At 40.1% G+C, this 14579-nt stretch overlaps 1 protein-coding gene across 1 annotated transcript in view; it reads right to left on the bottom strand.

The window, feature by feature from the left end:
* LOC149312413 (N-acyl-phosphatidylethanolamine-hydrolyzing phospholipase D-like) overlaps window positions 1–11224 on the bottom strand; it is a 30978-nt gene extending 19754 nt beyond the window's left edge. The window contains exon 1 of the mRNA XM_089524590.1: window positions 11000–11224. Coding sequence (XP_089380716.1) covers window positions 11000–11187 — 188 coding nt within the window. The 5' untranslated portion in view covers window positions 11188–11224. The remainder of the gene's footprint in view (window positions 1–10999) is intronic.
* Between the last annotated feature and the right edge of the window lie 3355 nt (window positions 11225–14579).

Raw genomic sequence — 14579 nt, 5'->3', positions numbered from 1 at the left:
TTAGCCTGACATAAACATGTCCCTTCTCCTCTAGGAAACCGAGTTCTGTTATAAAGTATTGACAGGAAAACTTGTATATAATTCGCTACTGTATATTTATATATTCGTATGTATGTATGTCTTTGTTTTTTTCTCATGTTTTATGTGCTATATGTTAAATGTATATCATAGAAAACTTTAATAAAGACTTAATTAAAAAAAAAAACACATACATACACCGAACTCCTTTCCAGGCAAGCATTCTCTGACGATGCCAGCCACAGATGCTGGCGAAACGTCAGGAAGAAACCCTTCTAGAACATGGCCACATAGCCTGAAAAACCCACAAAAATTACCTGAATTCCTTTGTCCAAGTTGTTTATCCCAAATTTAGGTTGTCTCTGCCCTACTTTCATTCTTCCTCCTATATTCTCATTCCTTATTTGATATTTAGCCGCCTGATGGGTCTTTATACACAGTAGAAAGTAGTAGTATTTTACCCCCAAAGACTTGACCACAGCAGAAGTTAAATGCATGCCTTCACTTATAAGATTGCTAGTGTCATAAGGGATGCTAAGGTGCTCTTCCATTCCAAAAGTCTTCAATTAATGCTTCTGATTCATAATACTGTACTCTCTATATTTTTAAACCACTGTTCATAATTTGCCAGCTTCAGAATATAAAATATATTTTGCTTTTGGAGCCAAAAGCAATTTCACTGCTGAAAAAGGTTGGAGGAGAGAATGCCTTATATTTCTTTGCACTCCTATTTTCCAAGGTTTTTATATATTCTATTTTAATTTCTATTTCCTATTTCTGTCTATGAATATTCTAAATTCCTCACTGCTCCAGAAATTTACTATTCCGTTAACTAATATTCCATTATCCTGTTACATCTTCCTCTTACCATTTTGTCCCCTTTTCTGAATTATGACTTCCTCTCACTACCTATTAGTTCTACATTTCTCTGTTCTCTTATTCTTACAATCACTTTTAATCTCCAAAGCTTATTATCAATAATTTCCCCCATTTCTTTTCCCATAGTGGTAACATACACTTCCATTCTTCTTTAAAACGTTTTGTTGTTTTGTCTTTGATCAAAACAGTGATCTTGTCCCTTTCTGCCATTTCTGTTACGTATCCATCAATTGTGGGTATTTCTTCAGCCTTCCATTTTCTAGCAAATATTATCCTAGCTGTTGTGATCATATACAACAAGATTTTCCCCCATTTCTTTTCTGTTTCTTTCTCTAGCATATTCAACAAGTATATGGAAGACATTCAACTTTTATTTTCAATATCTCTACAATTATTAGAATGAGTATTTCCCCAAAATTCAATTGCTTTTGGGCAGTTCCACCACATATGATAAAACGTGGTGTTTTTATTTCCACATTTCCACCAATTATCTTTTCTATTTGGATACATTTTTACCAATTTTGCCAGGGTAAAAACATTTGTCATCTATAAAACATTTTATAGTAATTTTCTTTCAAGTCACTGCAACTTGTAAATTTTTTTTTTATTATTATTCCAAGATTTAGACCACTGATACAGAAACCAATGACATGGTATTCTCTCTTGCTCTAATTATTCTGAGTTTCATTCAATACTCCTTACCTGTGTTAATTAACAAATCTTTGTACATGAGCCAGGACCTCTTTTTTATGAAATGCTTCATGTATTAATATCTTCGGACATAATTGTTCCTGATATTTTAACCAGATTCTTAGAATGGACTGTGTAATATAATGATTCAAACACTATTTGAGTTGAGTTTATTACAGAAGAGGAATGTGTGCCATCATGGGTGGCTGAAATGTTGACACCTTTGTTTTCTGATTTTTCAGTGTTTCATGCACAAAATTAATTTTAAAATTGTGTAAAATTACCTCCAGACTATTTGAAACATAAATGAGTTTTGTGTTTAAGGCCTGGGTCCCATCTTCTAGATGTCTCGTTAAGTATATGCAACTATTCCAAAATCTGAAAAATTCCAAAATCCAAAATGCTTCTGATCCCAAACATTTTGGATAAGAGAGACTCAACCTACAGTCGTCCCTCCTGATTTGCAGAGGATCCATTCCAGACACACACACCCTGTGAATTTGGAAAAACGGCAATATTGGGGTCTCCACTGGTTTCAATGGTGGTGTGCTCCCGTGCATGCCTCAGGCACATGCACCATTTTGTCCCTCCCCACTTGCTGTCCGCAAATGGCCGAGACCACAGACTTCAAGTCCACGAATCAGGAGGGAAGGCCGACTGTATATTAAAGGTTCAAAACATACTGCAGAAATAATCCAGTTTGGGATCACTTTAATTGTCCTGGCTCAATGCTAGGGAATACTGGGAACTGTAGTTTTGTGAGACATCTAGCTTCCCCTGCCTGAAACCTCTGGTACCACAATAAGCTACCATTCCCAGGATTCCCTAGCACTGAGCCAGGGCAGTTATAGCAATCTCAAACTGGATTATTTCTGCAGTGTGTTTTGGATCAAAGTTTCAGTTAATAAATGGAAATCTTAATCTTCTAGGTGAAGCAATTGGGGCTGTTCACATCCACTGTAGTATGATGTTTCATTGCAGAAGTGGGCCATTCATGGCACTCTGGATGTTGGACTCCAAGCCTTTACCATTGGCTACCCGGCTAGAGCTGGCTGGAGCTGCATCGCAATAATATATTCCCTGACACCTATGAAGTCTAAAATAGCCAATGGTGAAGGATTATGCAAGGTGAAGTACACCATCATAGGAAGCCCTACTTGAGCCAATGGAAACAACTTAATCAAGATGCCATCTTTAACCAAGACATCTATTAAAAGTGGGACTTCGTAATGTAGCAAAGATTCAATAATCACACAACCAGAAGTTTGAGGGAGGTTTCTATTTACTCTGAATTCTTTCATTTGACCCCAGTCCAAACACACATGGATGCACTGTCTTCTTTCCAAGTCATTATCCCCTATGTTTCCTCTGCATCTATCCCTATACCTTAATCCAGAAGCCAAGACCTTCAGTGCAACTACATGATCTGGTATACAAAGATCCTGTGTTATGTTGACCTTCTCTTGAAGTTCACCTGCCATGTTACCTGTTTCTTCTGATCTACCCCAACTCACTCTTCAGCTGAACCCATGTTAACAAGCCCAGAGAGTTCCTCTCCTTTTGGGTTTCCTGGTTGCTTCTTCTGTCTACATTAGGGAGGTGAATCATGCAGCCAGATGATGCTGAATTATAACTAGCAGTCCTAGAGAGCACGCTGCTGAGCAATGTTGGAGGATATGGTCTAACAATGCTGGGAGAACTGTGTGATCCTCACATCTGGCCTTGATAGAGTATGATTACTTGTGAAGTACCCACTGTTGTATTTATACGACTTAATTTTTGGTGGTGCTGTCCAGTTAACAGACTGGGATTTCAGTAACATCACTAGGGTGCTTAGACAGGATTCCACTCCATATGCACCCTTCCAAATTGGTCTTCTTGGGACTACAAAGAAACCCAAAGCTCCCAGTAGGAATTTATAGCAGGACAGACATGAGTTGTTTTGCTTTAAGCTCACTTGTTTATAGCTCCTGTAGCCAAGCTGAAACTTAAAGACTATTTTGCTAAGGCATTAATTGGCACAAAAAAACTTACAATGAACAAAAGGCACAAAGAATTCTTTTACAAAGCCCTGTGCAACCAGAAAGGGGTTTACGAAAAACAAACACCACACAGTATACAGGATCCTTTAATCAAATAAACTAGAAACAGTATATAATTCTATAAAAGTAATAAGAACTCTAATAGGTCTAAAACTGTGAACTATACAAAGTAGGCCAAACATTTATGTTTTTGTTTTTATTTAAAAACCCTCCTACATGACTTAAAATAATAAAATAAGAAAAGCTATAAGAAGAAGAAGGTGACCAGAAGCCAGTATCTTCTTTTTCTTAACTTGACTTCTAGTTTAATTGCTCTGTCCTGAGTGTCACTTCTCATATGGTCTGGTCTCTCTTGGGTAATACCATTCCAGCCTTCTCCAGCACCTGGAGGGTATATTTTTTTCCTGAAATTTCCCCACATGTTGTGAGGCTTACTTACTACTTGTCTTAATGAGAAAGGCAGATAATAGTGTACCAGAAAACATATACAGGGGTAGTCATGTTGACCCTATAGTAAAATACAACAATATCTAAAATCCACAAAGCAACAATACCTTTATTGGATCAATGAAAAATGCACAAAATTTGGTTGTCCCAGGAAAGGAATTGCTGTGTTGTGGATTTTGAATGGTGCACCAGATCTACTGTGACTGAATACAGGTGACTCTTTATAATCATCTCTTTGCAGTTAATTTAGTGGTGAAGATCGAGACAAAGCCTAAGGGTTACCTAGGCTTCTACTTTTATATTCCAGTTGTATCTAGAAGTTACAGCCATATATTAGAATGGGCTCTTCTTACTTCCAGCAGTGCCAAACACATAAAGATTCTGTGCTGCTTAGTCAAAGACTGACAATGTTTTATCCTATGTATCAGCCCTCTCTATCCACCTACTTTTACAATGCTGCAAACCATGTCCATTTGGGAAAACAAAACCACGTTCCTCTAATTCACATTCATATACATGGTTTCTCTATGGCTATTTCTCTCATTTTTTTTCTGTACCCCAATACCAAGGAATTCTTGGGCCCTCCATCTAAGACTATCTACTTGTTCAATGACATTCTCTTTCCCTCTGTTTTCCTTATTAGGGGTCCTCCTCTGTGTTCATGGTCCTTTCCACTCAGTGTCTGTGTTATGCTTAAACATTTGCTTAGTATTATTTTTTGGGTGTGGGTGTACATTATGTACACACAACAGAATCAAGTGTGTCAACTGGGCTGTATGCGACAACTGTGATTCAACATACTATACATAGATTTAAATATACTCTTGTATTGCAGAACATGAGTAAACACAGGCATGAGTTTTCAAGAGAAACAAATTTACAGGTGGAAAAAAGCTTGTCCTCTAGTCCACCAACAAAAATGAAAGTGAAGGAAGGATTTCCATATCCAAACAGCAACTCCCAATGACATAACCCAGTAAACAACATAACACAACTGATAATCATCTAAATTACAGTTCTCCACTATGGAAATTAACAAGCTGAATCATGCCAAGTAAATTCAGATAGCATACATTAGTGTAAAAACAAAATAAGGCAACTGAAATAAACTATAGAACACACTGCTGTGAGGTTAAAAAAAAAAAACCTTTAACCTGAGGGGAACAAAAGACCACTTGTTCAGATGCAGTTTTCTGCACCAACAACCATTTGAGACATGGGAAACCAACAAGGCTCAGAGCCTTGTAATTCAGTGACAGGTTCAGGATTGCCAATCCTCTTGCTCATTCCTCTACCTTTTGAAATAAGAAATTTTCTGTAAGGCACATCAGGAATTTGCTGGAGAGCCTATGCTTAGCAGAGTTAGTCTCCCAGCAGACATCAGGGCAGAATTCAGAGACATAGCCATGTTAGTCTGGAATTCAGTATGCAAATGGATCTTGCAGTACTTTTGAGACTGTGTGAAGAAGTAGACCATGTCTGTGAAAGCTTATGCTACAATTTCTTTCACACAGTTAGTCTCAAAGATGCTACAAGATCCCTTTGCAGCAAATATCAGGGTAACTGAAGTCCGCCATAACTACTAACACTTGCATCTTTGAGATTTCTGAGATTTGTTTCTGAAAATCATTATCTACCACCTCTTCTTGGTTTAATGGCCTATAGTAAATAATAATAATTTGTTTTATTTATATACCGCTATTCCAAAGATCATAGCGGTGAACAGCAAGTAAGCTAATTTGCCCCCAACAGTCTGGGTACTCATTTTAGCGACCTCGAAAGGATGCAAGCCTGAGTCGAGCTTGGGCCCTTTTGCTGGTCTTGAACTCGCAACCTTGTGGTTTCGAGTGAATGGCTGCAGTACAGGCATTTAACCACTGCGCCACCAGGGCTCAGTACACTCTTAGCACAATGCTTATTATGTCTCTATTTATTTTTACTCAACTGCTCTCAACTGGTCCATTCTGATTACTCTCATGGATTTGTGTACAACTGGCCTTTGACATATATTGCTACTTCCTCTCCTTTTCTGCCACATGTATTGAATAAGTTATACCCTTCAATTGTAATATTCCAATCATAAGAGTCATCCTACCAGCTCTCCTTTATGCCTATAAAGTCATATTTACTTTCTTGCACTAAGACTTCAAGGTCATCTTGTTGTTTTCCAAACTCTGCATTGGTGTAAAGACTTTTGAAACCTTTGCTCCCCAATGGTGTCCATTGCACTGGCCTTGCTATATTTGGCAAGGGGATTTCCTTGAGGAGTTGAAAGGAGTCAAGAGGTGAGGTGAAGAGATGGATGAAAAGCTGCTGGATTTGACTGTTGATCCTGCAAATTCGTCACCAGCCTCCCACCACCACCATGCTGACCTGGCCCTGAATTCTTTCTCCCTCCCTGCTCCTCAACACTTTGCCATCCCCACAGAAGCTACTACAATATTTCATCGTTCCTTTGAGAATCAGAACCATTCCTTAGGGGTACGTTTGCGGATAATAATTATAGCATTTCAACGGCCATAGCACCATTCTATGGGATCTTGGGATTTGGAGTATGGTGTGGCACTCCAGTTCTCTAGCTAAAAATTCTAAGTAGGGAACCATGGCAGTTAAAGTGGAATCATATTGCTGTAACTGTATAATGTGACAGGGCCTCAGGTCACCCACTCACTCACTCCAATGTGACAGTTCAAAAATAATTCCAGAGGACAAGCTGGATACAGAAGAAATCCATCTCAAAACTGCAATCCGCAATATAAACATTTTTAGATATCTGGATTGTAAAGAATGAGGACCACAAACCAATACATTCTTGCTATGCATCTTTCAAAGCATGGGGAGGGGATTTTTTGTCTGTGTTTCTATGTGGCACAACTGCACCCAATCGAGTGTAGTACTTGTCTACAGGTTTGGGGCCAGATCCCTTTAAAGAAACAGAAGATTAGGAGTGAAGGAAAATACAAAAACCTTATGCCAACTGTAATAGATACGTAATCAGCTGTGGCAGATACTCATTTGGGGCTGTATAAATGGAGAGGTGTGTTCATGGTCCCAATCCCTTGCCCACTAAGAGGCCTGTTTATTTCTGTCACTGCATTGCCCCATAAAAGATAGCGGATTGGCATCAAGGATTTGGAATACATATATTTGGATTCGGAGGGAAGATGTAGAGGAGAAGGAGAAAGACTCCTGAGGGGAAGGAACTGTCACATAAATGATTTGTAAGCTCCCTTGCAAGACTTTTTGGATGAAGGGCAAAGTATAAATATTATAAATGAACTAATTTAGACAATTTTTGAAAATGACAGGTGCAAAAGAACAAACCACAATGACGTTTTTTGGCATTACATCTGGGAGAAAAGTTGTGGGGGGGGGGGTATTAAGTCTGAGAACATCCCTAACAAAGAAAACTGGCCACGAGGAACAAACATTCATTTGAACACTGTAAACATAACCACTAAATTGCAAAAAGGTAAGTACACCATATTTACTAATCACAGTTTTAAAAATCAGTTCTGGAATTTCTTATGCCTTTGCATTTTTGTCATCTATCAAATGAAGACCCCAAACAACAAATTAAATTTATGTTTCAATAATCAATTTGCTTTCTACTTCAGAGTTTATTGACACCATCTTACGTAAATTCCCTAGGAATCTGTATGCATCACACTGGACAAATGAAAAAAACAGGCCCAGCTGCTAAAAACCTGTTTATTTTCTGTCAACTTAAGCTTAAGAAAAGGGGGCTAAAATATTTTAAACACTCCTCTAGCTTCTTTGGAATTAACACTGCCAGAGCCCCATGATACCTACCAGCCATCTGCAAGCCTTTGTTTTTATATGTTAAATAAGACATCAGTGCTGCAAGGCATACAAGTTTGAGAGGAGGGGATTATGTAACATGTTTTTTGAAGAGTGCTGCAACACATTTCCATGTCAATGAAAAAGGAGGCTAGAACTACGCCAACTGAATTGATCTGCAGGGCTTTCATTCTCCAGTCCAGTCTTATTCAACAGCTCAAAATGTGATAGATACCCCCTGGGGAAGAGGGCAAAGGGAACAAGGACTGGATCTGTTGCATGCTAATAAACCTCAACTGGACAACCTCTATTTTCATATAAGATTTCCTCCAAGTGGTTGGTCATTCATAAAAACTTCTAAAATGAAGTGGTACTATTAAACCATAGTCAACCACGATGCGGTCTCAGAAAGGGGCCACAATCTGATGAATAGCAGCTGAAATTGAATTATTCAGTAAAACCATGTGTGGCAGATGGGCTTCAACAACTATGTCTAATTCTGAAATCCACTACTGATTTGCAGTTAAAAGGACACGGTCCTGTCTTATTTTCACAGAAAGCAGCACCATGAAGATAGGAATATAGGCCCTTAAGTGGCAAATACTGTACTAAAAAAGTAATGGTTCACACACATACACACACTGCCAAAAATATCCACCAAGATTTCTTCACTTGCTTGCAAAGTGAAAGTGCGACACCTTTTAATTCCAAAGTTTCAACAGAATACACCACAGCGATCTGCCAAGTATCCATCCATATGTATTTTATACTGCTGACCCAAGGTGGCAAGCCCACGCTCAAACAACGTGTTAGTGCTTTCATTACATTGCCACAGAAATTGGCTTGCACCACAGCAGATGGTTGGGAAGTGGCGGCTACAGCAAGGTGACACACATAAATCAGCAGCCCCATCAACAGTCCAGTTAAGAGGGGAATGTTAATCGGTTCATCCCATTTGTACAAGCGGTGCACAAATCCATGTTTGCATACTACCATTTGCAATCCCCATGCAAAGCCATTAATTCTTCCCAAGCTTGGTGGTTATAATTCAGAGGTGGCATGATGGTCATTATCATAACCTGCCTTGAAATTATTGTAACCTGCCTTGAGGCCCACTGGGTGAGAGAGATGGGATATAAATCATTTCTTCAGTGCGAAACAATTTACATTTTTAGTTTTTTGTGGGTTTTTGGGGCTATGTGGCCATGTTCTAGAAGAGTTTATTCCTGACGTTTTCGCCAGCATCCGTGGCTGGCATCTTCTAGAACGTGGCCACATAGCCCCAAACACCCACATAAGACTATGGATGCCAGCCATGAAAGCCTTTGACTTCACAATGTACATTTTATTTCTCTCACAGAGCTTCTCCCATGCTGGTATGTGGCACACATGCTGCCCAAGAGGCTTATAAATGCTCTTTTTTCAGTGTACGAACAGCCTCATGCTGGACAGAATTTAAGATGATCAAACGGCTCTTTTTCCGTTTTTCATTTCACCCAGTTAAGATTCACAAAGGATGGATTTCAAATCCGGACGCATTTATGTTGCCTGGGTCCCAGCGCATGTTTCTGGATAAGTGCACAAACCCTGCAGGGTGTGAGATTTCAGTAAGTTGTCTCTTGAACCGCAGCATGATGCTACACATGTTCACTGAGAAATACACCCCATGGAGTGCAATAGTGGGGGATTGACTCCTGTGCACAAAATAGGAGCCCTAGGGCACAATCCTAAACTTGGGTAGAGGAATACATCCCAAGGCTCCAGTCCAATGCATATACATACATACATACATACATATATATATATATAAAAGACCCCACTGAATCCATTTATTCCTTCTCGCTAAGCAAGCCTTGGTGAAAGTGTCCCTCCACCTCAGTGGGATTCTGTGGGACAAAACAGGCTGCACCCGCACTACAGTAATGTGACACCACTTCCACAGCCATGGCTCAATGCTAGGCTATTCTGGGAAGGGTAGCCACAACAAACTACCCTTCCCGGTATCCCACAGCACTGAGCTGTGGCAGTGAAAGTGGTGTCAAACCAGATTACTTCTGTGGTGCAGACGCAGTCATCAGTACCTGAATAGCAAACATGGGGGATAAATGGACAAGAAAGAGAGGGAGGGACTGGAGGAGGGTAAGCAGTTTTCCTCCTGACAAAATAGATCATTCCCCCCCCCCGTGCCCCCAGCAACCCAATGCATCTGAAAAGTAGGTATGCATTGGGGGATATTCCATCCACTCCCTCTCTGCGTAGCTATATTTATGTGTGTGTGTATGCATATGTGTATAGACACCCATATATTTATATATATACACACACATATATATGTATGTATTCACACACACACACACATATATGCATACACACACCTACATGCACATGAATATATATATAGAGAGACACACACACACATATATATACACCTACACACACATGAATGCACAGATATATAGACATATATATATATATACACACACACACATATATATACACCTTCATGCACGTAGATGCATATATACAGAGAGAAATATATACACACACACAATATGCATATATATATATACCCACACATATATGCAATACACACACACCCCTACACACACATAAATGCATATATATAGACATATATACACACACACACAAATGCATATATATATACACACACACACACACATACACACATGTATATGCATATGTATATATAAACACCCACCCATATATGCACATATAGAGAGACATATATACATATATATATGTGTGTGTATTCATATGTACAAATCCACACATATGCATACACACACACACATATATATGCATATATACATATACAACCCCACATATATACGCAGAGAGAGAGCCAGCGTGGGCTGAGCGTTGGGGACCCTGGAGGCCAGAGTGAGGATCCCTGTCCATCCATATAAACCACTGGGTGGCCCTGGGGGAGTCACACTCTCTCAGCCTCAGGGGAAGCCAATGGCAAACCTCGCCCTGAACAACTCTTCCCAAGAACCCCCCGTGGCACACAACACACTCACAAAAACAGAGAGAGAGAGAGAGAGAGCAGCATTGTGAGGTGGCGCTGCTTGGTGCCTGCTGCTGTTGCTCCTGCTGCTTACCTCTCCTGGGGCACTTCCTCCTCCTCCTCGTCCATGGCTGGGCTGCTACTGCTACTGCTCCTCTTCTCTCCCCCAGAGCCTCGGGTGTCTGTTGCTGCTGCTGCCCCCAGAAGAGCCCAGGCGGAGGGCAGGGGAAAGAGCTCCAGCAGGCAGCCGCTCCACGGAGCCCAGCAGCGCCTCCACAGCATGGGACGCCGCCGGAGAAGGGCTCCTGGCTCTGGAGGCTCTCCCTAGGCAGATCCCGCCCATCCCTCCCCTTTTCCCCGCCTCCTCCCGGCCCCACTAGCGCCCCCTGCCGCCCCGAGGAGGAAAGGGCCCCGCGCCTCGTTCTGCGCATGCGCCTCCAGCGCCTTCCCGATTCCGCCGCAAAGGCAGGTAGCCGCCATCTTGGTTGAAGGCACAACAGGAGGAGCAGCTGCTAGGCATCATGCATCATTCGCACTACAGGGATATAACACAGTTTCACATCGCTTGTAACAGCCATGGCTACACACATACACACAATATATGCATATACATACAGACACATTATATATATATATATATATATATATGCATAGATACATACATATATACATATGCATACACACATACACACACATATACACACACGTGCACATATATACATATATATATATTCACATATAAACATATATATACACATACATGCACATATATTCATATTACATATACACACATTCATACATACACACATAAATACATACATATATACACACAAACATACATATACATACACACACACACACACACATATATATATATATATATATACAGTGGGCCCTTGTTATAAGCTGGGGTTTGGTTCCAAGATCCCCCGTGTATAACAAAATCCGTGTATGCTAAAGTCCCATTACATATAATGACATAGCAAAATGGTGCCCCTTATAAAAAATGGAAAATCAAGGTTTGATATTTGGAATTTATACTTTTTTGGAACATTTTCAAACCGTGGATGCTTGAATGCGTGTATAAAAAACCCGTGTATAAGAAGGGCTGACAGTACACCCATACAAATATATACACATACATACATACAAACACATATATATGCACACATACACCCACAGACACGCATATAGATATATATACACACACACACACTCACATATATATATAAGACTAATCTAGGAAAGGTATCCATGCCAGATGGCTAATCAATGGTCAAGGGCCTGAACCTACAAATCTAAGCAGAGCAGTGGAGGACAAGGGTCTTGGAGACATCCAGATGTTGCCAACAAGCCTCAAAAGATATTCCCCAGAATGTTTTACCAAAATCCCCAGAATTCCCCAATATTTACTGGAATGTCCAGTCAAAATCCCCAGAAAGAAATTAATTAAATTCCCCAGATTCTGGGGAATTCCCTGGAAATTGGCAAAGCTGCTCAGTCAGTCTCCATGAGTCAGGATTGCCTGGAAGGCAGTTAACAACCACCATCATTTTCTCTCTTTCAGTTAACCTCAATCAAAGGTGATGCAAGATCCCTAAAGAGCACTATAACTAAAAACCTTTTGCACTTGTATTGAGTAAATAACAGCTTCCAAAAGTGACAACAGCAACAACACTCATGGGCAAAACAACGTTACCAGCTTTTTTTCCTAGCAGGGTTCCTGGGCTATGCCTTTCTACCAGTTTTGTGAGAGGCAGGAACTCAGGGGCCAAATCCAAAAAGAGGATGGGGGTCTTGCATCTTTAATTATTGGGCAGAAGATGGAGCCTGCATCTGCACTGCAGAAATAAGGCAGTTTGAAACAACTTTAACTGCCATGCCTCAATGCTAGGGAATTCTGGGAGTAGCAGTTTTGTGCGCTTTTTACCCTTCTCTGTCAGAGAGCTCTGGTGCCACAACAAACTACGAATCCCAGGATTCCATAGAACTGAGCCCTGGCTATTAAAGCAATGTCAAACAGCATTACTTCCACTGTGCAGATGCAATCAGTATTTTAACAGATGTGACTTACGTGACAAACTGCATCCACTGAAACTCCCTCCTGTATAACCCTTAATGGATTAAGAGTCTTGTCCTCTTTTTCAATTGGCCACCCTCAGGTTAATTCAAATGGATAACGATAACTGGATTAGTAAATATATACGCTCAGTTTTAAAGTTCTGATCAGCCCCTGAGGGCAGTGCTGTGTTAATTAAATACTTTGTGGGATTTACTCTATTGCGTTTGTTTCCAGGTGGCCAGCCGCAATCCACAAATTGGGCAGCTCTATAGCTCTATAGATCATTTAATTTAAGCACATTATGTTTCTGGCTTTTATTTATCATCCGATATGGCAATATGGATGGATATGTTATATCGACGTGATAAATGACTTTTATACGTGGTTCCTTGACTTGTAGATCTAATACTAGGTCTACTGTAAAAATCATTAAGACAATAAGCTTCATAGTCCAACATTCAAACACTACACCATGCTGGCTGGCTGGTCTCATTCTATAGATATTAAAAAATACATGTATACGAACATCCTCATGCATGGTTGACAATTTAGGAATCATCACCTCACCCCTTCTAATAGTCTTGAAGCCAAAAACAGTCTTCAATCTATGTTTAATCTGTGATACCCCATTTAAATAGGCAAACCAGTGCTTGAAGCTACAGTTATGAACTTGTATGTACAAACCAGCCCACTGAAACGACCCATTCCTAACTAGGAGCTGATGTGGGCTGCATCGCTTTATATGCTTGAAATATTATACATTTGGAGGAAGTACACAATCCTACTAAAGACAACTCAGTACATAGGAGTCTACACCTGTGATCATGTAAGGCGGATTAGCTACACTTTTTAAACATCCTTTTGGAGACCAGTAATATGGCTATTATTTCTACATGCTGTAGCAACGGGTAACGCCTCGCTGGTGTTGATTCACACAATGGGGAAGCTACTGAGTGGCATATACAGTTAGATTAACTTTGGGACACTTCATGGCAAATGTTATATTTCAAATGTTTATATTAAAAATGAACCAAGGTGGAATCTTAAACTGCTGGTGATGATGAACAAGTAATTTAGCATACACTGACAGTGCTGTCAGTGGAAATGGCTAAGGTTTCCTGACAACCATGTGTTAGGTTGTGGGCCCTTGGTATCTGCTGAGGTTTGGTTCCAGGAGCCCCCATGGATAACAAAATCTGTGGATGCTCAAGTCCCATTAAATACAATGATGTAGTAAAATGGTGTCTCATATAAAATGGCAAAACTGAGGTTTGCTTTTGGGAATATATACACATATATGTGTGTGTGTGTGTGTGTGTATTTCCAAGCCATGGATAGTTGAATCCATGGATAAATAATGCATGGATATGGAAGGCCAACTGATTATCTAACACAAACATCCATGCCATCACATTTACAATTTCTGTGTATGTTTGTGGAAGCTGGACAATGAAGATAGCTGCCAGGAAGAGAATCATCTAATCTGAAGTGCTAGAGAAGAGTTTTACAGATTCCATGGATTACTAAAAAGAAAAATCAGTGGGTCTTAGAGTGAAGTCAAGATGACTAACTGAGGCTGTCGTACTCTGGAGATAATAACTAAATAATTTGA

Source organism: Sceloporus occidentalis, unplaced genomic scaffold, assembly GCF_023333645.1.
Source record: "Sceloporus occidentalis isolate IW3139 unplaced genomic scaffold, rSceOcc1.0.p SCAF_5, whole genome shotgun sequence".
NCBI lineage: Eukaryota > Metazoa > Chordata > Lepidosauria > Squamata > Phrynosomatidae > Sceloporus > Sceloporus occidentalis.
This window is presented reverse-complemented; position numbering and strand designations above follow the sequence as displayed.